The 27172-nt window shown below is 42.2% G+C and overlaps 2 protein-coding genes across 4 annotated transcripts in view; one reads left to right on the forward strand and one right to left on the reverse strand.

Annotated features, from left to right (window-relative positions):
* Positions 1 to 151: 151 nt before the first annotated feature.
* On the forward strand, positions 152 to 3413 carry selenom (selenoprotein M). Its single transcript, XM_088375058.1, has 5 exons — positions 152 to 406; positions 1887 to 1922; positions 2012 to 2046; positions 2180 to 2258; positions 2352 to 3413. Exons 1-5 carry the CDS (start codon positions 314 to 316, stop codon positions 2583 to 2585), a joined length of 477 nt encoding a protein of 158 aa, XP_088231184.1. The 5' UTR covers positions 152 to 313; the 3' UTR covers positions 2586 to 3413.
* The window catches only part of smtnb (smoothelin b), a 35032-nt gene continuing 11064 nt past the window's right edge, over positions 3205 to 27172 (reverse strand). Inside the window, exons 2-21 of one of the 3 annotated variants that reach the window (XM_088375047.1) lie at positions 26985 to 27142; positions 25680 to 25758; positions 25208 to 25286; positions 24648 to 24727; positions 19963 to 20059; positions 17137 to 17822; positions 16362 to 16404; positions 15333 to 15920; positions 14543 to 14619; positions 8956 to 9135; positions 8730 to 8805; positions 8569 to 8601; positions 7926 to 8105; positions 7763 to 7825; positions 7604 to 7676; positions 7212 to 7382; positions 7017 to 7143; positions 6726 to 6877; positions 5246 to 5424; positions 4229 to 4378 (exon numbers count right to left, since the gene is read on the reverse strand). In XM_088375047.1, the coding sequence (XP_088231173.1) occupies positions 5277 to 5424; positions 6726 to 6877; positions 7017 to 7143; positions 7212 to 7382; positions 7604 to 7676; positions 7763 to 7825; positions 7926 to 8105; positions 8569 to 8601; positions 8730 to 8805; positions 8956 to 9135; positions 14543 to 14619; positions 15333 to 15920; positions 16362 to 16404; positions 17137 to 17822; positions 19963 to 20059; positions 24648 to 24727; positions 25208 to 25286; positions 25680 to 25758; positions 26985 to 27142 (3090 nt within the window). In that variant the 3' untranslated portion in view covers positions 4229 to 4378; positions 5246 to 5276. Of the gene's footprint in view, positions 4379 to 5245; positions 5425 to 6725; positions 6878 to 7016; positions 7144 to 7211; positions 7383 to 7603; positions 7677 to 7762; positions 7826 to 7925; positions 8106 to 8568; positions 8602 to 8729; positions 8806 to 8955; positions 9136 to 14542; positions 14620 to 15332; positions 15921 to 16361; positions 16405 to 17136; positions 17823 to 19962; positions 20060 to 24647; positions 24728 to 25207; positions 25287 to 25679; positions 25759 to 26984; positions 27143 to 27172 lie in introns of all 3 variants that reach the window. The other 2 variants (XM_088375046.1, XM_088375048.1) reach the window with 2 other exon arrangements.

Below are 27172 nucleotides of genomic sequence, written 5' to 3' on the forward strand. Positions count from 1 at the left end.
AGCATTTTTCTTTCTTTAATCATTCAGTTACTTTTACCTTCCCTGAAAACAACAAATACATACTTTTGTATTTTTGAGATAAACCGTAAAGACGTAATATCTGAGACTGTACAACTATCAGTGTTTGACCACGCCCACTTTCTTCCCGTGGAAAAACCTTTGACGTGGCACGCGATCCGGATGTGACATCTCCAAGCACGATCCTGCTCTGCCCCCGATCATCCATCCTCATCCTCACTTCTGTTGCACATCTTCAGGTGTGCAGCATCGGCTGCAGCTTGTGTATCATCGCCGCTCGCTGTGGTTCGCAACAATGTGGCTGCTACTGTTGAGTCTGCTTTCCTGTGCGTCCTCATACGAGATGGACGTCAACAAGCTGGAGGGGCTGGCTCGAGCCAGGGTGGAGGTACGGGTTCTTGGTTTACGACATATTACGAACGACGCGAGAATACATATGCATTGTTATACATTTATGGTCTTTACAACTTTACTGCAATCGTCACGTCTTTAACACCGCGTTAGCATAGGTTAGTGATACACTAAGACGCGTTCCGACTTACGTATCAGTCGTAAACCGAGTACCACCTGTAATTATTTACTTTGAAAGCAGTTTTAGGAACAAATAGCGTTGTGCGCACGCGCAGAATACTAAAACAGCATCAGCATACTAAAAAAAGAGAACATAACAATATAGTACCAAAATCTAATTCCATATACACAGTATGCATAAACAGAGGTGGGATGGGAAAGAGTCATGTGCTGTACTATTGAAAATTGTGATATGCTGCTGCACCACCTTAGGGGAATACCTGGCCTGTCTTCACAGTTTTAACAAAAGCTTGCTTCTGTCACTATTGCTGGAAAGGTAACGCCTGCAACTCGAAACCTGAGTATCATTTCCACAAAGTAGATTGAGCAGAAATTGACATCACAGTGCTTAAAGGCTCGGCTTCTGAAAGTCACATGACCACAACCAGAAAACATGTTAACCCCTGATTCGTAGGACTCATAACCTGGGCTCTTTTTCTTTATTGTCGCTGCCTGAGATGGATTAAAAATGGTAGATTTGTTTTGCTTAATTCATATTTGACAAACACATTAATCAAAATACTAACCCCTTTATGACCTCAACTGTTTCTCTAACAAAGTGGCTGAATGGCAAAATTCCCTTCATTCTGTTTAAAGCAACACAATTGTGAAGTTCTGTAAATCAATTGGAAAAGATTGTCTTGATCTGATGACAAAATGTGAACAAGATGATAAAGACTGTTAAATACCACTTATAATTTAAAGTGGAAATACATGAATGTGCAAATTAATATTCCCCAACAATACCACTTTAAGTAAAACAATAACACGGTGGATTAGGGCAAATGTAACCACAATAAATGGTCTTTACAGCACAATGTGCTCATCAGGCAGAGATGATTTCATAATCCTATAAAGATAATAGAAGTGGAATGAGGAGCTCAAAATAAGAATTGGCAGTAATACTCCAGGAAAAGCAAAATATGTTGGGTAAATTAAACTACCGTGACACGCAGGGCTGCAACTAATGATTATTTGAATAATTGATTAATCTGTTGATCATTTTGTCGATTAAGCAATGCGGCTTTTTAAATTTCCATTATGTTATTGAAAAAATTATACTAATTTTATTGTAGTAACAATATAAAATAATTTAGATTCAGTTACTGTTTTTGTTCGTAACATAATGAAAAATGCTGATCACTGTTTTCCAGAGAATATTCAGTATATTATTTTGATTCAACACAAATATAGTCAGTCTACTTTCATGGAGGATGACAGATTGGAGAATATTAAATTCAACTTCAATTAAAGGCATTTAACCAAATAATTGATCATCAATATTTCTCTCTTTCCAGACTTGTGGTGGATGACAGTTAAATAAGCTCAGAGAGGTAAGTTGGGTTGCAATCAAATTAATGTTCTTCAAGACATTAATCATCTCTGGTAAAAGATGTCACTGAACAGCCACTTGTATGTGCAGGTCAAAGCCTTTGTGGTCCAGGACATTCCTCTTTAGTATCCTTCAATGAACTACAACCTTCATAACTGAGTGTGATCTAGCTTTGGAAAATGAGATGTCTGTCAGTTCAGAATCCTGAATTTCCCCTTGCAGAATTAATCAATTTAATCCTTAATGAGCGCTCCTCAGCCATAATCTGGTGATGAAGCACATTCCTGGGGCCGACCCTGAGCTTGTCCTCCTGAACCATTACTTTGAGGAGCTGGATGTAAGTTCTGTTTAGTCAAGATTCAAATATGTGCACATGCTCACATGCGAATTGATGGCGTCATAGTAAACGCATACATTTTCGTTTCCTCAGCGGATCGCCTTGTCTGACATGACTCGCTCGGAGATCAACGAGCTTTTGGCCACACTGGGCTTCTACAAGAAGGCTCACGCAGATGATGAAGTGCCAGAAGAGTTCCGCTTAGCTCCCGCCAAAGACAGCCCGTTTGAAAGTGAGCGAGTGAATAAGCCTGCCACTGCCTCAGAGGTCACTCAGAAGCCATCCTCCTCAGAGCCTGAACCCAAGGTCGAGCACACTGACTTATAACAATGCTCCAATACGGGACTGCTGCTAGACAATGCCAGCAGATCCTGGAACAGAGGAGGGACAAACCATTTGCTTCACTAAATGATTTTTTTTTTTTTTTGATGCACTGATTGGTTTAAGGCTTAGTTTTCATTTTCCGTCAGTGGTTGTTTTGAGTTCGCCTTGCTTGTGTTTGCTTCTGACCCACTGAGCTACCCAATGATGCTGCAGGCTAAAAATCTGCTGATTGGTCTGAGGCTGATGCTACATGTAGTGGTGGATAGGTTGCTAAACACAATGAGGTTCAAGTGTCACCACTGGAAAAAATAAAATGTTTCCAACAAATGCATTATGTTTTTTTTTGGCTACTATTGTATGAAGAGCCATCAAGAGCATCGTTCAGGATGACTTCCCACACAGACATTACATTGGAAAAATAAGTATTTTTGGACAACTTTTTAACTAATCAGGACTTAATCTTGCTTTTCTCAAATGTTTTTTAAATATTCCTTGTGATTTTTGAAACTGTGTTAAAGTTCCATCAATCCATTGATTGATCAGTTATCTGAACGATGACCATTGCGTCATTTAGAGAAAGTCACATTTAGACCCCAAAGAGCAATAATCCCACACAACGAAATGGACTTGACATCTTTAATGAATTCACATTGAGGTGCGGTGCACAAACTATTTATTTACAGCACTCCCTGCCTTGCGGAAAGCTTGTCGTATTTGGCAGCACTGGGATAGCATTTTTTTTTGCTCTACAGAATAAAGTGAATACATTTTGTTTCATCCAACCAAGAATGTAAAACACTGCAAATTGTAGGCATGATAAAATAAAAACTTTTTAAAAAATCTTTTTTTTTTTCTTGTAAATATACACATGCACTAAAGTTTAGTTAATTTTGTTTTAACTGAGAGCTGGAGCTCATCAGGCCCACAAAATCACCTTTTTTTTAATCTACTATTAGAGATGGCCCTTTTCCCTTGATAACGTCCTCAATAAGAATAAAAATAAGTGTGATGATCGTGGCGGGAAGATCATTTGCTGTGACAGTACACAGGTTTTGTTTAAACGTGATGTGATGTTTGTTTTCAGTAGCACTGCAGACCAGACAACTGAGCTTAACATTGCTATAAATACGGATATATAGATTACTACAAATAAACAACCCAGTGCGAGCGTATTAAATAGCAATATGCTGAATGACACCAGAAGGAGAACAATAACTTTAAATAAACTGACCAGAGTTGGGTCTAAAATTTCCAAGTACCAACATTAAACAGCAATTATGCAATCCAATATTTCTTGTTTAGTCGGACTGATGTCATTGAATGTAAAATTGAAAATATACGTATAAATAAGTTTAAAAAAAAAGTAGCGTATATTGTTTCCTCAGTTGCTGTGTGTCACTAGCATACAAACGGCTGATTTTTTTTAAATAGCAACGAAATGGGTACTTGTAAAAATGTTAGCTCCTTCAACACTATTTTGCTGGAAAATATGTATGTGATTTTATCCAGGAGAGGACAACACATCAACACTGCTTACGGAAATATTTAACACACACTCGCACACATAATTCGCCCTGCCTGGTTCATTAGTGAAGGTGTGACCCGCCACACCGAGGCCAAACCTTGGTTACGGAGCACACGGTCAAAGGTCATAAGGTCGACCCATGGCCATCTCGTGCCTGCGCAGGTGGTTGACCAGAGACTGCACGTAGGTGAATACGCATTTGGAGTCAGGTTTGTTTCCCATGATCATCATGTCCTCCACTTCCAGGAGCGGCATGCAGTTGGCATATGTCCTGGGGAGGCATTTGAGAGAGAGACAACATGAGCAGGATGACGACGAGAGAGACATTAGATGAGCCAGCAAAAACTACAAATCTTTTTTGATTTGATGGTGGTCTTAAATACACCAGATTATCCTGCAGGCCACACTGGGTCACAAAACTGAGCATTGTTTTTGTAAAGACTGAAATGTGAAACTGTTCTTACAGTGTATTGCTCTTATTAGATTATACTTTATAACCGATCGCATCAAGCGAGTTGAAAATAGTTAGATCCATCCTTAAAGCAGTTCAAATCTTGCGGGTGGCTGGCTTCTAAAGCTTCACGTGTGAACACTACACACAATGACCACATGATGCCAGTATGGACACTTGTATCTCAGTGTTGTCCACAGTGCAGTCTATCCAAAATGGCAAAGACACATACAAGGGTCAGGCCCACCTGCATGAGAACATAAACATCAACATAGTCAAATAAGTCTGCTATTTTAGCGAGCACAGCCAGAAGCAGTTCTGACCTTAAAAGCATCTTTAAAAGGGTTTAAAAGCCTAATGCATAAACACGTGTAAACTATCACTTAATTAAAAGAAACCACCAGCTACGACACAAGCTTTCCGATGATTTTTTTGGTCTGTTTTGTCTCTGGAGCTGTCTGTTTGAAACATTGTGATACATTTATTCCTTTTAAAGTGTTTAAGAGCTGGGTTGACCTGACCAGATGCCTCAGTCAAAGTCTGGATAATATGCACAAAGGGACACCAGCATACCATGTTTGGTTCTTGTTCTCAAACATGAACAAAATGTCTTCTTTGGATTTACATTTCACAAAACATGCACAATCTAGAAGTCTACCACAGCGAGGCTTCTTTTCCCTCTCTCACCATGGGTTCGCTTTTAGGCTCGGGTGCAACTTTAGGAGGAGTTTTTGGTTTTAACCAGGCCCTTGGTCACCAGACCCCTGTAGAACTCCTGCAGGTACGTGTACACACACTTCCAATCGGGCTCGCGCATCTTCACCATGTCATCCACGTCCAGCAGCTGCGGACAGTCCAATAGTTTCCTGCGCCCGGTAAGGAACGGGAAGATGGACACAGAGACAGAGAGGAGGAGGCAAACGATACAAGGAGAGAAAATGAAAAGAGGACAACGAGTGGGAAAGACATGAAGGAGATAATACAGATGATGCAGTGAGCAGCCATGATAGAGATTCAGTGGACAGAGAGAGCAGAGAGACAAACAAATAACATTACATTCTCAGTGTTCACACACGTGTGGTGACATGCTTCTTAAACATCATGATACATCATATGCAGTGGCAAACAATACACAAACAGACATAAGACGCAACAAATTGTCAAATGAGCATCAGGCGATGCTCATTTAGCCTATTCGGGGTGTGTGGGTTTTTTTGTGGGGGGGGCGTTTAAACATTTCGACTACTAATTGTAAGGTGACTAAAAAAAACGTTCACGTGTGCAGTATGTGTGCGACTCCCACAAAAAAAAATGCAAATAAGGTGAGTATGTGAAGAGAGCACATCCACACACAAGCACACAAGTGGTGACTGTGGTCACGTGACAGTCCAAAAATTACGAACCAGTGGTGCACATGGGCGACATCACAGGTATGGTATGATGACAGAAGAAAACAAAATGAGTGTTGGAAGAAGAGAAAAAAGAAGGGAGAGGATATCGCAAGGCTGATTTTTTTTTTTTTTTTGACCAGGTGGGGATTTGTGCCTCCAGGGCAGCGGCTTAGAAAAAGGATGAGATGGCGGGGGTCGTGGTGGAGACTCAGGACTGAATCAGCATTATGTTTTATCAGTATTTATTTTATGACTTAGTCTATCACGATCTCGTACTAAAAAGCATTTTAGGCATTTAAGTCAAAATTACTATAAACTGTTCTGTGCCATAGAAGAAAACGGTCACTAAAGCGTTAACTGAGCGGATTTATTCAAATGGGCAAACGAGCTGATTGCACGCCGTTCATAACTCTAAAATGTCCTAACTGTAGCAAATAATTGTCTGAACAACGCTTGAAGTCATAAATTATAAACAAAAGGAAAAAAAGGACGGAGGTAGCCTCGCTTCCTTCCTTGTGCCATGTGACAATTCGCAGTCTTGGAAAGTCATGTCGGCACTGTCGTAAACTGAAGACAGCCTGTATTCAGAAGGAATGCTGTTCAATGTGTAAAAAGGGCACTGCACTTGCTTGGCATTTTAATGCATTTTCCATTCGACTTGAAAATAATTAAACACTGGCTGCAACCTTTGTTCTTGGCTCCTGCCTCGTGCAGCTAAATAAGGAAAAGAGAAAATTGCAGAAAAACATCTCGCAGTTTCATGTGTTTGAACTCACTCTGCATTGCTGAAGGCCACCTCAAAGTTTTGCCTGCGGTTGCTGGGACTCAGGGAGCTGTAGTCGAAGGCCTCCGGGAAGAAGTTGTGCACCAGTGCGCAGAACGCCATGCCGTTGCTCCAGCTGGATGAAAAGTTTTGGATGTCCACGTGCTGATTGGGGAGAGAAGACAGAACGAGTTAAGTGATGGAAACATTCCGAGGGTAGTCAGTTATTATCCCAGCCTAGGGCGCATTAGCGGGTTGAGCTTGACTTGGGTGGTATGGAAGGAGAGTGGCGAGCACGTGGCACCTCATACGAGCGTGTCTTGGCACGGCACCAGTCGAGCAGCATCTGCTTGATGGTGTTGGCGTTAGGTACGCCAAAGCTGGTGGAACGCTGCACCTTGTTTACTTTGGAGACCACCTGCTGTCCCGGGCTTAAAGCGGAGAGATCAAGTCAATACTTTTCTTTTTTTGGTTAGTCCATCTGAGTGTTAATCCTCACCCTCCTCCCTCCTTCTCCAGCTTCTCTATCATGGCTTTGCGGGCCTGCATGGCCGAGGTCTTGGGCAAAGTCTGTGCCCTCGTCAGCTCCTTGCGCCTCTCAGCTTGCCTTCGCTCTACGGCGGCCAACCCGCCGCTGCGAGATGACGTCTCGTCCTCGCGATCAAACACGCTGAAATAACCAGAACACGCAACACTTTGTCGGCAAAGGAACACAAAGTAGGTGACTGACAACCACATTGGAGATGATACAATTGGTTGTTAAATTACTCACACCCTTTTTTACATTTGGAAAATAATATATCAGATCTGATCATGTATATATAAAAAACTACGACTTCCATGATGTAACCACTGGTGGGATAATATTGTGCTTCAGTCCCAACAACTCACCTGCCAACTTTTTTGCTTGTATTAGAGGAGGATGAAGATGTATAGCTGTAAGACTTAGACTGGAGTGTCCCTCCTAAAATATCGAGACAAACATATTACTAAAACACTCAAGCAAATTAGGCAGCAAATGCTATATATTAGAAGTGGGGAAAGACTCACTGTCGGTTTTCTGCACATAACTAGCCTCAACCACCGTGCTGCGAGATGATCGGCTTCCATCATCTATAAGCGTACACATTGATATTAGTCAGTTAAAAAAGCGCAGCTTGAACATTTTCAGCAGGTTCAATAAAAATGCAGGATTTTAGGGAGGTAAATATACCGGAATGAGCAAAGCGGTCCATCTTGGTGACTTGGCTAAGGGTTGAGCCATCTGCAGATTTCTCCACCTTCCTCATCACCACTTCTCCCGCCCCGACTCCCGCACGACTTTTGTTGGAACGCTCGTCTCTCTGCTGCCGGAGCTCCTGCAGACGAGCCTCGCGTTCTTTTTCTCTCTGGTCTGGAAAGGAGATGAATAGATGGAACGGGGAGCAGATAGAGGGATGCAAGGTGGAAAAAAAGAGAGGCGCAGATGATGCTTATCAAACAACACTTGGACAAATAAGGATAAAGAAAGACCCTCGAGGGAAAGCGCATGATTTTTTTTTTTAAGACTTCTGTCGAGTGTAACGTGAAACACACTGACAAAACATAACGATTCCAAATGATTTAAGCCTTTACTTTACTTGCAAATTTGAAAGAGTATCATGCACTTCAAGTTTCATACAGGCAAACATTACTCAAACAGAAATAAAGAAGCATGCATCAAACTATGTTTGCGTCGACCAACGCGCATATTGGATGTATATTTTCTGCATTCCAAGTATTGGACAAGCGTGGTTTGGTGCAAACACACACGCAAAGTAGAAGACACAAGCGTATTAAAGTTTCGTTAAACCGCACTGCAAAGCAACCCGTCCTACCTATTTCCACTTGAGTACATCCCAGCATGGCCTCTGAGAGCAGAGTGAATGGAAATATTTGGAAAAGGACCACTGAGCTACAACCCATTCTTGCCTTGGTGACTTTTAGAGCTTTGCATTTTAGTGTCATTCATAATAGATGTCGTCGATTTTTTTGTTACCTCTCTTTTTCTTGCGAAGGTCCCTCATGGTTGCACGGATCATTTTCCTTTCCTCAAAATCTTTGGACTCATCAAGCTGTTGGAAGAGATACAAAGAATTACAATGAGAGGATCATAATTGTTTAGGCACGCCGTTCTGATGATGTGAATTTTCCAAAAATAGCCCAGTTAACGAGATTTAGTGCATTTATGACTCATTCCCAATCATTACTTGGGTGTGAAGTACCATTTTATCGAGGAGCTCTTCATCCTCGATAGCAGCCAACTGCTCAGCGGTCAGTTTTCCGGGACACTCCTCAGCGTTGGCCTGGATGGTGGAACCGTTCGGGATTGCGGGGATGTGCACTTGGACAGACGGCCCGGATGAAAACACCGGCTCTGAGGCAGTGACAGGCTCCGTCTCCATCTGCACAAGATAAAACATAAGACAATAAGAGACAGAAGAAAAACATGCACAACTTTGACCATAGTTGGATACAATCTCCAAGCCTGAAGCGTAGACTAAGTTTTATCATTAAGAGACCAGGGTGATGTTAAGAAAACACAACCAAAGTTTGTTGACATTTAGGAAGTAATAGGCAAAGAAGGATTTTAGCGGAACACCATAATAGGCCTGAATCAGTGAACTTGGTTTCAAAGCCCACATTTTTCCCTCCGTATGATAATCTCTTCTCGGACAAAGACTGCCTACTTCCCATAGCTCATTATTTTTTTCCACCCCCTGCACTATGGCCGAAGGAGAGACAGCGAGCGCATGAGAGTCACTTTTTCATCACGTGTGACTGACAGAGGTTTTGTAAAATGTGACAGAGCTGCCGAGAACCCGTCGTTTACGCCATTAGGAGAATACGCATCAACTTTATAGAAGATTTAAAGCCAATCTAAATTATTACTATATTTAGTTTGACTTTAAAAGTCAAACTAAATATAGTAAAAACCATGAGGAAGAAGGAACAGTCTGTTCACCAAGCACACAAGGATGAACATCATGGATAAAATTTGACATTAATGTGGCTAATTAAATCATGGGCTCTGCACCGATAGCAAAAGACAAAAAAAAAAAAAAAAAAAAAAAAAAAAAAAGCAAAGAAATTTACTTCATGTAGTTTCCAGCAATTTGTGCCTTTTTTGAAGCTGGAACACCGAGGGAAGTATTTGAGATAATGCCTTGAAATACCTTGGTGTAGTTGCTTGGGAGGGGAAACGCCTTAGGCGTATACCAAAATATAGTCAGTGACCATGAATCCTAAACAAAACACCTCTTAGTAAATGTTCGCGTGGTGCCGAATGCCTGCGGAAGACCACTGTAGCTGCGGCCTGGCCTCTGCGCTTTTGCCGTAATCAGGTCCAGGTCCAGATATAGCTCAGACAGCTGTCTCCATCCCGGTCCAGCACCCTTCTAGGAAGGCCCCTGCCTGACCGGCTCTCCCCAGAGAGGGACAAAGTCAAGACAAGCCAGCATTGCATGATCTCTGTTGACCAAATCTTTGTGAACTTGTGGCCTCTGGGACTGGGTGGATTGAGAGTCACTTGACTGACAAGGAATGTTTTGGGTTGCAACACGGCCAAACAAGGCCTCTGAATTTAGCAAAGACAGAATGAGCGTAGGCCTGAAGGGGGTGGCAAAAAAAGATCTTTTGTGTGCAAGTCATGTTTAAGAAGTTTGGTGTCTTATGTATTTTGGAGTTGTTGTAGGAACAAAGTTGAGGCCAATTGAGTTCAGTTCTCTCGATCACTTATGCAGGACAAGCAATCAGGTCTGTTATCAGATCTGAAATACTGTGAATTAAGAATTGTAATTTTTGACCTTTGGGCTACAATAGTTGAGATGGAGCACAACTATTCAGCAGAGTTAAATCAATGTCAGGTCTGTGGTATCTTCAACAATCATCAACACAGGAACAAAATATGTTCCCATTAAAGTAACAGAATGCAAAGAGATCATAACGAGAATCAGAACATGAGTGGTACCATGCTGTTGTTGCCTGAAATGTTTCCCATTAGGGCAGGAGCAGACAGAGAGCGACAGGATGCAAAGGCCGGAGGGTGAGAGACTGGTGCGGGCTCAGAGTCCAAAGTTGGTGTTGGGTCTGAGCATTCTGAACCCGACTCCAGATCCTGGGTTTTAGGTTCCCCTTCCTGGGGTTCAGGTTCCCCTTCCTGCGGTTCAACAGGTGGCGCATCCCCAGTTGAAATATTTGAGTTTTCTTCATGGGTAGGATGAAGTTTTACATTTGGTTCTGTGCAGACTTGGACATCACTCGATGGAGAGCTGGAGTTGACTTGTGGTAAAGGATCAGGAAGCCCCATCGCCTTGCAAAGTGCCTCCACTTGCCTCACCAGCTTCTCCTGTTGAATCCTCAGCCTCAAGTTCTCCTCTTGCAAACTAGCCAGTACCTGGGCCAGGGGTGCCATCTGAACTTCTGCCTGCTCCAGCTGTGAATCCACTTGCTTTCTAAATGATTTGAGGTCACTATGGATCTCCTCCACCGCACACTTAAGTACTAATTCAAAATTCCTCTCGGCAAACTGCTCTTCTTCAAACTCTTCTTGTGAAAGCAGATCTCCAATGACCTCCTCTAGGCCAGATGCAGAACAAGCACTATCTGGGCTACCTAGTGCCTCTGGACCCTCTGAGGCTGGCAGGAAATTCAAGTTAACACCCGGCATCGTCACAATTCTTGTCCAAAGTTATATCAATAGCAAAACTTTGAGCGTTTCATGAATTTCTAGTTCTATGTTTTGTATTTTTTGCCAAAAGTATCAAATTAAAATGTCATTCTTATAACAACACGACAAATGTTCTCCCTTCCAAATCCTTTTCTAGGACCTGTCAAACAACACATGGTCTTTATACACCCTACAAACCACCCCTCTTTAGCGACTCAACTCGTGCCAACCAATGAGCATGCAAGGAATCTGGCTTCCAAGGCAACAGGAGTTCCATCCCCCTTTTCCAGGTGCCACAGACATGGGCATTAATCTTTGCCTCGTACATTATTCCATTGAGAAGGTCAGCTGTGGGGCAATGGTGGAAGCCTGAGAGGGCACAATCATATATCATTTACCTTTTGTCCTTCACACATTTGATCACAAACAAGAAAGGTCGAGACACTCGTCACTTGCCGCCTCAAATTCCTCTACGTATGTTCATATCAACAGACTCCAGTAGAGTTTTTGAGCGAGTTGTTATTCATGAAATGTTTCTTAATTGTTGTAGTCCATTTCCAAGTAACAATTCGACAACTGGAACATCAGCATGAGGATATAGCGCCAATCAATCATATTACTCAAATTACTCTGCATTTCATCTTAAAAAAAAGGTGACAACATTGCCAAACACTTAAATGTGGAATCATTTAAGTGAATTCTTAATCTTGAGTTTAATCTTCTTCCCTTCATGTCAATGTGTGAGAGAGACGGAGCGGGAGAAAGAGAGGGAAAGGAGGGAGGGCGAGTAGCATAAAGCCCTGCCTCTGTGTTTCTAAAAATACTACATTGTAGCACCCCATAAAGCTTCGAAATAAAGGCGTTTGGTAGCCAAAGAAAATTATTAAACCTGAAGAAATTGAAAACTTGAATAACTGAGGGCAAGTAGGGGTGTAAAACTTTCTAGTAAGCAGTGCACCCACTTTGCAAAGCAAATAATTATCTGCAATGTACAGTATGTGAAGTGGTCAGTCGAGCATCATGTGCCACAGCTCAGTGGTATTTTAACAATGGGGTCATCATCGCACTGTGCAAATCTATGACAATCCCTCATTGACTGCGGGCCACCGGGGTCCAGAGATAACGCCAGCGGCAAGTTACAAATATGAGCCGGGGCTCAACAGTTATGATGGGCAGATGTCCATATGGAAGACAAAGCAAAGAGGCAACTCTGCCTCTGGCCACAGCTGTCGCCAATGGATGAGCAATAAAAATACAATGGAGGAAATAGTGGAGGTTTTCATTAGAGGACCACCGAGGAGAAGCCACGACCACACAAACAGATCATAGAGTGTTGTGACCAGCGATTAAAAATAAAAGAACTCATCTGTGAATCCTTGCTACGACACTAACAAAATAAAATACATAAAATTGTTGGATACATGTTTTCTCACTATTTTATGATGCACCGCGGATAATTTAGGTGCACCTGCACACTATTGTATATTTTTACATCGATTGATAATCAGATAAATATTTAATGTTGATTATTGGATATACACTACAAAGTCCATAAATTGATTATTATTCAGTAACTGGTTTGGTCTGTAAAATGTTGTTCAATGTTTTCTAAAATAAAATCTGAATTTAGCAAATGTCTTACAGTATTTTGATTCAACAAAAGACAAACGGTTGGCTTTCATGACGTACTTCAGAAATCAGAAAACATTTACTGTTGAGATGCCCAAATCTAAAAGGATTTGGCCAATTTTAACTTAATGACAAAACAATTATCGTGGTTATTGAATAATCTAATTCATCAGATTTAGATTAATCGATAATCTAATCTAAATCCACATTTAAAACAAGCACTATAAAAATACAGTTTAATCATAACCTTTGTGTTTGTGTCAGGCAAAATTATATAACGGTAAAAACATTTATACCGCTCTGTATTACATATTATGTATTATAACATTAAATACTTGTATTAACATATTTCTTATTAAAATAAACCAAATGAGATAAAAACTAAAGAGCCATAGTCCTAAAATCAATTTTTTGACATCCACGTTGAAGTGATACAATAACGATACCATTGTTGTGTTTCCTCGAGTCTGCGCTTAATGTGTGCGCTTACACAAACTCAGAAGTAAAGCAACAATTTAGGCTAAAATACTGATTGGTGTATATCGGTCGCTGGATAAAGTGATGTCCCGCTTGGTTGAAATATCTCATAACACTTACCTGAATTGTACACGTCCTTTAAAAACACCAAGAGGTTACCTGTACGTTAAGTTGTTGTGCTCGGGTTTGTCGGTCTCATCTCCTACAAAACGCTACCTTCTTCTAGTGAAACACTGTTAATGTGTCTTAGTTGGGACCTTTGTCTCAGTGAGGCGTCAAATGATGGACACGCTCTCATTCCAACACCTTATATCAAGCCTACAGTCTGATGGAGACTCCTCCTAGCCCCAATTAAGCAACTCCCTGATCCCAAAACCAGATAATGTCTGCCCTCACCAGGGCCATTAAAAAGGAGGCAAGAGCCCACCTCTCATCACCTTCTCGCCTCCTTCCCCTCAGTTCATCAGAACACTTCCTTTCTTGGAGGGCAGTGTAGGTTAAGGAAGGCAACAAATTGGATTTTAACTGCTCACTGAGGGGAGAGAAGAGCCTAACAGCAGTCGCTCTCCTCCATCAGCAGTCATCTCCCTCCGCAAGAAATGCATCTGAAGCGTGGCCAAATAAAGACTCGATGGGATAACTTGTCTTTCGTTATGATGGATGATAGACAGATGTGATTGAACCAACATTTCTCCGATGGATCTCAGTGGGCATTTGCCTGCTGAGAGAAAAGTAGGAATGCCCTGAGCACCTCCTCCTCCTTTGCTCTCCTTCACATACCCTAGAAGGAAAGACGTGACTGGCTACCCTCTCCGTATTTGATAAACACTGCTCGTCCCTCTGCTTCTCTTACTTTGTCCCGTTTTCACTGAACAGACATCCTGGCTTCCTTTATAGGGGAGGATTTCTGTTGCAGAGAAACACTGGAATCATTTGAACTTAACAGCCACCACAGAGTTTGTCGGAGAACATGCTCTACATGTTTTGATCAGCTTTGGAGAGCCTCGATGATCATTTAGTATTCCTAAAGTCAGTACCTTAATGGAAGATCCAGAGGAGAAGCTGGAGGAAGAGGAGATCTTGAATGGTGTGGCTCTGAGGCCAAAGGTCAGCTCTGAAATAGACAGAGATTCTCATTTTAGGGATTTAACATGCATACAGTACAGGAAAGGCCATTAGTCAGTTACATAACAGTAAAAACATGACAGTGTTTAATGAATGCAAATGAACATTGTTCATAAACAACTGTGTGGTTGCATATCCTGTTAAAGGATGAAGAAAAGACAAGTTTGAAACGCAGAGCCTAAAATGGAACAGTGTGCATCCTCAAATGTGTTTGTAGAATGAACCATATGTAACAAGAGGGTATAAATTCTATGAGGTCCAATGGACTAAATATTAAAGGTTCTCCCCTCGGACTTCTTGACTTTGAAAGCAAATCACATAGCAGACAAAGCAATGCACTGTGCGGGTTTACAAGGTCTGGTCTATCCTACTCCTCAATGTGGTTTGAGAGGGACAGTTGTTGTGTCCTTTGTCCTGATATACTTTCTGTGGTGAACCTCTGACCTCACCCACTCAACAAGGCCTCTCTATAACAAGCGCCCTTTAGAACAAGCGAGCTCCTTCATATTCAGTAGTCTGACGAAAAGCTTTGTCATCAACCCACTTGTGATCTGGTGCTTGCCACCTCCCACAACACGGGATTTGGTTCTGACCTGCAAAGTAGTTAGCTGCCAAACAACAGTGCCGTAATGATCGAAATTGTACCGAAACCATTCAATAGAAACTGCAGTGGATGTGTTTCCTGTTGCTGTCATGGCCTACCTGTTCTCTGCCCCAGAGCATTTGCGGTGATGTGCGGGGACATGTTGCTGATGGGCACGATGTTGCCCCTCTGAGAAGATGTGGATGAAGATGTAGTGCGTCCATCCTTGATCTCAATGGTGAGAAACGTCTTCATGTCTGGGTCTGCTTCTTCTTGGATGGACTGCTGCCCAGCTTCTCTCCCTGGGGTCTGGTCTTCCTTTGAATCCCTCAAGACAGACTCGCTCTTCTCAGTCGGGAGCCTCGTACCACCCATGGACTGCTGGGATTGGCCGGTTGAAGACAGAGGTTTGCTAGCCACACCTCTGAGCTGAGGTGTGGCCTGACTTTTGGATGCAGCAGAGGTGTGAGCTGCGGAGTCTGCGCGCACCCATGCTGGTCTGTTGCCAGATGAGATGAGGGATGTTGCAGAGGGAGTAAACACCTCCGCAGCTCTGGAGAAGTTTGTCTGGCCACTGCTGCTCAAAGGAGTCTTCTTCAAAGCTGGGAGAATTATGTTCTGACTGGGTTCATTGAACTTGCGCATCCTATCGCGTACAGAGTTGGTGCGTTTGGATTGCTCTGGCAGAACATCTTTCTTCTCAGGTGCTGTGAAGACATTGAGGAGAGAAGGTGAAATCCCTCCATCTAAAGATACCACACTTATATAATGCTTTTTTCCAATCACTCAATTCTGTAATTCTATGTAGATGCCAGGTACTTGAAGTTCTGATATCTTCATAATGTTGTAGCTGTACATCTGTTTTGGGCTCATATATCACTGAGCTGCGCAGGTCTCAGAGTGTGTGCGCATGGAGCAAATGTTTTTCCATCAGAGTTCACTCAAGGTCACAAATGCTCACAAAGACAGTTTTTTTAAAGTCCCCCAATGACTTTTTCAACATGTATAAAATTTCCTTCTGAAATACTGACGAAATAGTATTATGCAGTTCCACGAGTTAGTTTTTGCAGAGGATAAAGATAATATGCCAGTGATTGCTTAAAGTACTATAACAATGCCACATAGATGCTATTTTTTTTTTTTCTTACCAGCATCCTTGCCATGAGTGAGATTTGGATCACATGCTGCCGTCTATATGAAGGAAACCAAAAACAGAACAGAGTCATCAGTGGAGAGGGATACAGAGATTTGCAGTCCAATTGGATTGGATTAACAAACACAAAGTGCTCTACGTAGCATGCAGGGTCTCACATATGCTTTTAAGTTGTTATGCATGGTTGTTGTGACAGCTACACAATTTAACATACAGTACAAAATTGGTGGTGTTGTTTTTATTATGTAACATCAGTGTTTTGTGGGCCTTGGTTCTATTTTTGGCTGCAGGGCCCCAGAATGTTTACATTACATTCAGGCGACTGAGCATCAGCCTAAATTGAAATGACGGGTCAAAGCAGTTGAGGTGAGCCTTGCGGAAACCCATTTAAAGAAGGAGCCCTAGAGGACAACTAACAGTTCTTCTCCTCTCTGACAGCAGGTGAAGCTCACATACTGTGTTGACAGCAAGCAGAGCTACTCAGGTGCAGATGTGTTTATTTGTGTAGCTGAGCAACAAAAGATAAACGGCCCCGAACTGGATGTCAACACAGTGCGTTTATGGATGCCAATGTAACCTGGGTGTCACATAAGTTGTCGAGTGGGTGTCAGGGGAAAGTCAGCGTTCTTACACACATGCTCTGTGACTAAATAGCCCCCTCTGGTGGCAAGCTTTTGAAAGTAACTGTCAATGACTGACATGGAAGGAAAATGTTCTTAACAAAGGTCGTAATGAGTAAAAGTAAAGTCGACAATACGGAATATCTTTACCTGTTGTCTCAGGATGTCGGACCTTTCCTCGGCTGTACCATTGACTGAGCCGGTTTCAAGGTTTCTTCGAGACATGACGGCTCCATCTGGATGATCCTGGTTGAGGAGGTGGTCATCGCTGGATGGAACCTCTACGTTCCATACATCGTGGCTTCTGGTCTCGTTTTCTGAGTCAGGACTGTGAGCGGCGACGCTCGTGTCCACCTCCTCTTCATCTGGCGGACACCTCTCTTCAGAGAACATACTCATACCGCCATCGGAGTCCTTATGGTTTGTTGACAAATCAGTGCTGTCAAAACCTGAAGGGAGCCCGATACAAGAATCACAACCATCTGTGCCGATTATCTGATTGACGCAAGATTGGGATTCGAGACTATGCTCTGACGTCCCAGAGTCTTGTCTACTGCGCTGAGAGGAGCGCTGGCTTCTGTCTGAGGCTCCAGAATCTGATCGTGCTCTGTAGGTTGAGCTCAGGCTCTTTTCTGTGGTCATAGACTCCATATTGGATCTGGAAATTAAAGAGCCCCCACTGCAGTCTGAAGCGGCAGAATCAGACCTCTGACGGTGGGACAGAACCAGGTCGGGCTCTGTGGCCACTGCTTCTCTTTGTGGCTGGATCAGCAGCGGACCAGAGCCGTCCTCTTTCACCAGATGGTCAAGAACGAGTACCATGCCTGAGTTGGATCCTGAAACACCAAAGATAAACAATACAAAGTGAGGTTTAAGGTAGGAATGTCAAGGCTGTAGTACGCAATTGTTAAAAGTAAAACACATTTTAATCACAATTGTAAGAAGACGCAATAGCATTAACTAGTACTTGGTATCGGCGAATATTGCTTTCTTTTTTTTTCATTGGATATGAGCAAAAGAAACAGGTTGTGTTTAAGAGACGGAAAACAGGGGAAATTAAATACTTCCGGACACACACACAGCTCAAAGAGAGACCGGGATAGAAAATATCACTCAGGATCAGAGAGGAGACACGTGGAGACATGACGGGATGTCTGCATTTCCTCCAGACTAGCCTCGGTTCCTGAGATAGATTCGTCAGATTGTGTTGCGCATAAAAGAGGAGGAAGCGGCGAGACGGCGCTGCTGAAGGTGAAAAGACGTCAAGGAGGGAAATGGAAGTGAAATGGAGACAAGAGCTTTCATTCCCCTCCATCTGAGCTGCTCCACCGCTCCCTCTTTCTTCAGGAAACCACACTCCAAACTACACAGCAAAGCCCACATCCTTTCTACCTCTAAACACACAACAGAGCATTTTATGGGGGAATATCTGTGGTCGCTCACATTCCAGAGATGGAAGAAACCAGATCAGACTCAAGTTATCAAACAGCTGCCTTTACTCCCACAAAGAAGATAGCCATTTGTTTTTTGTTGTGGTTTTGTTTTGTTCTATATTCACATTACAGCCTCTTATTTGTTCGGTTGTTTATTGATGGAAAAAAAAAATCTAATTGTTACCCTTTTATATACTGGACTGTATTGTTCTTTATTGAACCACAAACAACGTAACACAATTGTCAAGGAAGAAATGTATTGCTCTGGTCACTACATCTAAGAATACAAAGACAGGAAATAGCCGAAAAATAAACGAGAGTGGATAGTTGCATGGTTGTCATTGTTTAGAGTTATTTTTGCAAATACATAAGTGCTAAGACTGTATTTGGGCAAGCATGGTGGGCAGAACATCAAGTGGTCATGTCAAACAAGGATAGAATGCGCCCTACTACAAAAACATTTGATTTTCTAAATCATAACCCTGGCAGTAAGAGTTGCTATAAAATGCAACATGGCTGAAGACGTGACTGTCATATCGTTAAAGCTTTTTTTGTCTGAGAAGCATGGGAATGTTTTTTCGTGATGTTGACAGTCTCAAAGAATGCGCTTTCTCCAGGCTCATCTCTCATTTTCACATACTTTTACCCTTAAAAAAGGACAACTAGCCACTTGGAAAACCACCGGCACACACTGCCTACTCACTCCTGTCCCAACCACATAATGTTCTCTGTCTTTGTTGACAAGTGCTTTTCACTGGTGGTCTTTTTTTTTTTTATTGACACAAGCTTCACCCTGTTTTAAATTAGAAGGCATGAACAAATCAGGAACATTAGCAGATTTGCTGTGCCACATCAAGAAAACATCGGTTCCGTTCCCGTATCAGCTTTATTTAGCGGAGTTGTGGCTGCTGGGTTTCCCACTTGGTTTGGGAAAACCTGTAACCAAAGTCCAGATCCATGAGAAGGACTCAGGAAAGTAGAATCACACTATGGCTGTAGAGCGTGTTTTTAATTGTACAAGAACTGCACTTGTCATAACTCAAGGTTGATTACACAACAGCTTTAGATGTGGATCAAATGTGTCAAGTGCAAATAGAGTATAGTGAGCCCTCGAGCATCAAGCCCTGCAGTCGTGCTGTTTCACTGATGGCCTCAACAGGCAATGAAATTTCTTCACGCTTAAAAGGCAAAACAATTTAAGCCGATGGCTTGAACGCCTCTGCACAGTTCATAAAGTTACATGAAAGGTCTTCAAGATTCAAAACTAATATGACTTTTTGACTGCCATCTGAGAAGAAAAGCTCTTTTAGGTGGCTGTTTTAACAAGCCTTTGAGAGGAAGTTGCATTTAGCTGCCTTAACGCAGCCACGGGTTCATTGCACAGACACGGTTAGTGTTTTCTTCCAAGTTATCAAAATTTGACCTTCAGGTGAATGTTTACAGCCTATACAAGGTTTGTGTGGCAACAATCGCTGATGTGTGGGATGTGAAAAATGGAGAAAAGTGTGAGGGTGCGCCTTACTTATAGAAAGCTGGTTCTCACCTAGTCTCTGTAGCTCTCTGCTTTGGTTAGTCTGCTGGCCACGTAACTCCCGGATCTGAGATTTGATGTGGTCTTGTTCACAGTCCTGCTCTCTTCGCTGCAAAATAAAAAATAACATGGGAAAACCATTAAGTTAATTTCTGAGGTCAGGTGAGGATTGTTGTTAGAGGTCAACTGCTTAGCTAGGAGACACAGCCATGCTGTGCAACATGCTTGGCCAGCTGGAAAAGTGCATACATGTTTCATTTCCTTGCTACAGGCTGGGGATAAAGAAAGACACATCGTATAGATTCAGTGATGACCCAGAATTTTTACAAGCTGTCCGATATAGGTTAGCCATTTTGCTTCATGGTTTACCTGCTCCCAGACTGTAGGAAAACACTCTGCACATTAACCTTTCAAATTCAAGCCAAGTCATATAGGAACGGAGTTTCTGCATTAACAATCATACCACATTATTAGCAATCACAAAAGCTTCAATGTGTTTATGAGGCTTTGCTTGAGTCTAGTTGAGTTCACTTTGTGTGCAAAACCCCTGAAAGTAATAAACTGAAATATTGTGGCCGACATAAGTTAATGGAGAACCAAGATGCCTGCCGTCCCATCATTTTTTCCATTTCACTTTCTCCGCTTGTGGAACAAAAGTCTCAAGCAACCAAGGATGTTGCCTCACTAGAATCTCGAATTCTCAAGACTATAGCCAATGCTCACAAATCAAGATAATCCAACCACATCAAAACGCCTCAATTCTTAAGAATGCTTCCTTAATGAGATACTGTGGAGCTTGATGAGCTTGATTCAATACAAATCGGGGGTTTGCCCTATTTTACACACAGGAAAAAAATGACATTGGAAAGTCTAATTGGTTCAAGTTGAATACAAAGGGCATCCTCTGTGTAGGTACTAAGTAGACCCACACAGGAGCCGCAGGGGGGTAATAATAGTGTTTGAGCTATAAACACAATTAGAGAGAAAGAGCCTTTCCGTGCCTGCCTGTTGCTTCTAGAAACAGTGACGGCCATCAGTTCACAGCTCCCACTTAACCACCGGGAACATGTTTTTCAGAGGAAAGTCGAGAGGGGAGGATGGAGATCCAAACCTGCTGCTAGTCGCCATGCTGTTATTAGCGGCTTCCCACTGGCCCAGACAACTGAGACCTGAAAGAGTCAACAGTGACACCGGTCTGGTGCCCCGCTTCTTTGAAGAACTCACCCCAACTTGGCCACAGGAGCATGTTTGTGCTAAGAGTATAATTACAAAAGCTCATAGCGACGACCAAAAATATGGGGACTGTGCGACCACAGCAAGGCGTAGGCCATCTGTGCTCTTCTGAAGCCCCAAAGGCAGCAAGTAGCAACACTGCGGCTTAAGGACAGCTCAAAGAAGGCCAGCTCCTTCTCCGCCATGTGTTTCAAACATATGGATTAATAAAGTGAGGTTCAGTGCCATGGAATTTGCATCAGTGTTCCATGCCATCACGTGGAAGGGAGACGAAAGCCGGCGGCTTTTCCATGACTGCCTCCACACACTTGGCTCATCTCCAAAGTCAAAGCTACAGTAGCAATCATATCTGCATCACAGTCTGGGATGACGGAACCCGCAAAAGAAATTCATTCCCATTACTTTCTGCTCATCATCTGCCCATTCCTAGACCCTCACAAGCAATGATTTTTTTGCAATTTTTTTGGGTTACGTTTCTTTTCAAGACATGTTCTACAATGAGCATTCTTAGATTGAGACATTCTTTACAAAAGGAAAATACAGCGTAAGATGCAGTCATATCATGAATGCAATATGCAATGTATACTATACTAGTACTTCGACAACAGTTCTTCATTCATATCATGCCCCATTTAATTTAATTGAACTTCTGTAGCATTCTGAAAGATCTTGGTCATGCCTAACAATCATCATAAGACTACAGTACATAAGACATTCTAATCAGAACTACATTGACAACATTGCTTGTATTGAGAAATCGCCCGAATCATTTGACATTCAACTATCTTGTCATTTTTTTTTTTTATAAATATTTTAAACATATTTCTTAACCACATCTTAAAGTCTTATGCTATTTCTCGTGTCAGTCCCACCTAAAAGACATTTACGTTCACCAAATAATCATGCACTTTCCCTCAAAACCATAAACCTTCCCTCACTTGTGAATCTCTGGTTAGGAACACCTGTCTTATATGGCATGCAAACACGCAAGTGGGCCTGAGGTCACCACATGATCGGAAGGCTAGCATCACCCAAAGTGTCTCTATGAACCAAGTTGGACTGCATGCATCAAGAAGGTACGTATCATTTCCATCCCCAGAATAAAACGCTCACTTAAGATGGACAAAATTCTCCACAAACCTGAAATATAAACACAGGGGCAGAACTGTTCCATTCTTCAGTCAGATAGTAAAAAATGTACTAAGAGTAAAGTTGGCTTCTTCGGTGCCACGGGAAGAGAGGGAAAAAAAAAAGTCAGTGGAGCACTTGGCGTGTGACACACATCTGGAGGAAAAGAAGACTGACATTTACCTCTTAGCAAGAGCGACCGCCCCCTTTCTCGCTCTCTGTCTCGCTCTCTTTTAACCCTCTGGAGTCAGGACGTCCGCTAACTCATTACACACAGACTCTGCCATGTGCACAAACATATAGTTCACCCCCCACACACCACATAATACAAACAAGCCACTCCCTCGATTTCCTCTACCTCCCTTCTGCCTCCACAGGGATCTGAACACCCCCCAATGCACACACCGTTAATGGGTCGCCTGGCTGACACATTAACTTCTGACACTCAACCTACCTTTTGACCTTGTTTTTTCCCCAAAATGCCACATTTACATTAATTCAGAAAAATATTTCACTAGATATACCAGGTTGAAGAGTACATAGAGACAGAAAAGCCATTAAAATTAATATATTGTCCTACAAATCAATTAAAGTATCAACAAAACGCTGAACTTCCATGACATTCTGAAAGATAATTGCATTTTTCCAGCCCAGTCCAAACAAAAAGGCAGCTTTTCAATATGGATATAGACCTGCTGTGAATAGTGGAAAATTAACAGTAATTGATTAACAACCCCACTAACAATGTATAAAATTGCCATTGTTAATGGTTTAACATTTAAATACCAAGACCCCTAAATATATAAAATTACTCTTAAAATAAATGAAAAGTATGATTTGAATTTGGAAAGAAATTGCTGCACATGCGCTACTTTACTAGTTAGGCAGGCCATTTGGCAGTATCTGGTGGCACCTCTAAACTGCCAATAAGTGATTTATTTTGGGAAAATCTAGGGAAACGTTCCACAGCAAATGGGTCATTTTGTAAATAGTGCACAAAAATATACTACGTTGTACTGTACTGTAGTATATCTTTTGGTCGGTTTGATTTCAATCAAATAGAGTAAAAAAAATATTTTTTTTACACGTCATCAAGATTACTTCGCTGACGTATGTGCCTTTTGGTCTTTAATACAATAAATTTTATTATGCTATCACAAGTTGATTCTCCAGGAGCCAACGCAATATTTTACTGCAACTCATCATGCCATTTAAAACGCTCATAAATATCTAAGTAATGGCTTTGGCAACGCTTAGGCTACACACGCACTAATCCACTAACCGAGCCTACATAGTTTCCATCTGATGTTTCGCAAGTTGATGTTAGTTTGATGATTGTGGCATGCATTTTGGATGGTGTGTGTGTGGCTGCTGACAGGGGGGCTATCTGAGACGTTTATCTCTCACGATACAATTGCGTGCGGCTCAAAGAGATCCACTACTGTGATGTGACTGGAAGGAGCCCTGGCTGCTGCTACTGGTGTTGCTTTTGGACACGTACACCTTCCTGTGCTGATTTTAGGCTACTGGAGCACAGCTGGTGCGCCGCCTTTGTGTTTGTGAGTCTGCCTTGGGCTGCCCCCCACCCCCCCTGTCCTCAGAACCGCACATCCACACCTCCTGTGACTCAACTGTACAGCACTCAGCTGTCTTACAGGAAGTGAGGCAAAAGAAAAACTTGAATGCTCCAGCATCCTGTGACGCCAACCTGCTGTCATAGCTTCCTAATCTGAGTACAACACAACAGTGGCCACCTACAGTCAGAGCCATTCTGACTTCCTTCGCAAAAATGTTGATCAAACGTAGTAGATAAAATCTGGCCCCAGGGAGGCTGTCACATTATCCACTGGAACAATAATATCAATTACAAAATCTTTGGTATTAGTGTAACTGTAAACAGAGCGATTGCAGTCCACAACAGGACTGGTCACCTATGAGAATGAGCGGCCTCAACTATAAAAATGGGCTCCACGGGAAGGAAGGAGCCACACGAAGCACTTGTCTATGGATGTGCACAAAAATGAAAAACAAAAGCCCAACCGTGAGTTTATCCAGCATCTCACATGAGTATTGCATTTAGCATTGCTTTAAGACGTTGCACTTGTGACTCAAGTCACACGCTCCTTATTGTGTGCTGCTAACTTGATTGTGGCAGCAGAGGCACCTATGGCCACCACAGCCCGGCTAACAACACCCACAAATAAGCCAGAGCTCAATTCAGAGTTGCAAACGCAGGCTGTCATGTGACACCTAACTCAGATTATTTATTTTGGTATAAGCCTCCAACATTTAAATGATCTCTGCATTGCTACAAAAGCTGATTTTCCTCTACTCACCGCAATTCCCTTAATGCTGTGGGGCTCCAGACTCTCTGTCTCCAGGCTGTGACCAGGGCCTTTAACCCTCTCCACTTGTCCTAAAAGACACAATTTACAACAATGGCACAAACTTACGCCGGATCAATTAACATGTGAGAAAGATCGCAAACAACCTTGAGATGACTGAAATGTTTACAGTGTCCTCATGGAAAGAAAGCGCAACAAGTTTGGATGAGGACACAATGTGCATTTGTGTGCGCGAGTGTGTGTTTACAGCACGTAGTCCAATTATCACATCGATAGAAAATGGCACAAACATTACACACAGTAGACGTCATGAAAGAATGGTAGGAATCCACTATCTGATAGGGCATCAGACGTACTGTGTCGCCACAGTTACAGAGCTGCCAAGGTGAATTCTTCAGCCACCCTCTAAAATTTCTCATACGTAACTGTAATTCAAACACTTTTTACTATATATGAATTATTGTTGTGTGAAACGTGACTTTTTAAACAGTAATACTGTGGTGCAGATGTCTAGTCAACTGTTAGGCAGAGCGTGACATCATCAAACTCACCTTGTTGCTGTTCGTCTCTGATTTGTCGAATGGCTGCTCGAATCATCTTCCTCTCCTCGTATTCGACGGCAGCACGGAGCTACCGAGTACATCCAGAAATTAGCCTGTGCTCAGACTCGTTTGCTCATTCCCTCATCATTACTGTATCACTTCATATTTTTGCGGTATATGCTTTATATTCTTACAAAAATTAAATAATTAAAATAGTTGAATTTGCACATTTCCTATTCAAACAGATGGGCGAGAAGCGACAAGCATCTGGGAGAGGTATTGCTCCATGTGTGGCTCAAGCAATGACACGGTAGTTAATCTCATAATGCTAGCGTTGTACTGAGCAAGAACAATTTCTGCCAAGTGATGTTGCCATATTATGGACGAAGATTTGTGCCTAACTCAAAAGCGATTAATAAAGCGATTAATCACTTTAGATGTCCATGCCTAGTTAAAATTCCATCCCTCCGCTGATACTCACCATCTTGGTGAGTTCGTCGACATCACTGATTGCTTTTAGTCTGTGTGAGAGGCCATCTAAAGCCACGCTGGATTCTGACCTAAGAGAGAAACCGAGTGGTTAAAACATGGTCATCATCACTGGCCCGTAACTTCACAATACAAACTATGGCTCCACTGGTTTATATGAAGAGGCAGCAAGACACTCAATTTCTTAGCTGTGCAAAAAATATTCCATAACTGGAAATAATTATACTGCAGCAGAAGATATTTGGCATCGGAGACACAGCGGGTTTGAAAAAGACCCATCTCATCCTCTTTATTTTTGGAATCAATTCTCTGCTTTGCTGTCTATTACTTAAACACTATTTGAGTTCTCCTTTGCTTTTCTTTTGTTGCTAGCACTGTCATTGACTGGCAAACAATGGAGGAAGTTTGCTGCGTCTCACCCAAAATCAGCACAAGCGCTACTGTAGATAAAATATATCTTGGCATCAAACACGAGAAAGCGTGACGTGATAATATTTGTGTGGTATATATTGGATTTTTTTTTTTTAAACAACACACAAATGTTAATCAAATAGTCAATCAAGCACTTCTCGGTGCAAAATACTGTTCACCAAAATAGAGTGAATATTTCTGATGCTTCATCTTCTCACATCAAATTGTATTTCTGTTTTTTTTTTTCCCCAAGGAGTTTTTCTTGTAATCCAATTCGTTTCTCTAATCGGTCAAACTTGCCAAACAAGGATTTTGTGGCTCAACTTCTTAGCGATGCAATTTGGCCTAACTCGGGAGATTTCAAGGATTTGTCACTAAAGGAGCGTGCAGCCAATGCAAGCAAAGTTGTGCAGTCTTAATTGCAAAAAACTTTTTTTTTTTTTTTTTAAGTTGCAAGTGATTTACTGTAATACCAAGATTATCTTTAGGGATGACTTTAAAACCTTTAATTCTAGCGTTTCTCATTATGTTTCCGTGAGAAAACGCTCAACTGACTCAGCTAAATATTCTAATATAGAGTCCCCAAAAAAAGAAAACGCATTCATAAAATTCCTCATCAATCTGGATCACAGTTAAAAAGAGGACTGGTAACTTGATATCAAGATGACCTAAAAAATTGGCCTATTCGTTGTAAAAATGTCAACCATGATGGAAAATGGAAAGTCTACCGTGGTTGCCATTTACGATTAACCGACTCTGCATTTCCAGACTTTTCCAACTGGTTTGTTAAGGAATGTCGCTTTCCCAGCACAGTGTATCCATTTCACCTGGACTGCTTTGTAATTAGGACATCCAAGGTTCAGCGTGTTTATATGTGCGGGCTCACCTGTGCTGGTTTTCCTTGTCCTCCTGCTGTTTGAGTCGTGTGTGGCGAAACCTCTTGCTGGCCAACGCGGCTTCCATGTCTTCGATCTCTCTCCTCCTCAACTCGCGGATAGCTGAACGGATGAGGCGTCTCTCGTCCAGATCCACGGTTCCATCCAGCTGCATGTCCACCGCAAAAGAACAAACAGA

The sequence above is a fragment of the Syngnathus floridae genome, chromosome 5, assembly GCF_059516105.1.
Source record: "Syngnathus floridae isolate MCC-2025c chromosome 5, RoL_Sflo_1.0, whole genome shotgun sequence".
NCBI classification, from domain to species: domain Eukaryota; kingdom Metazoa; phylum Chordata; class Actinopteri; order Syngnathiformes; family Syngnathidae; genus Syngnathus; species Syngnathus floridae.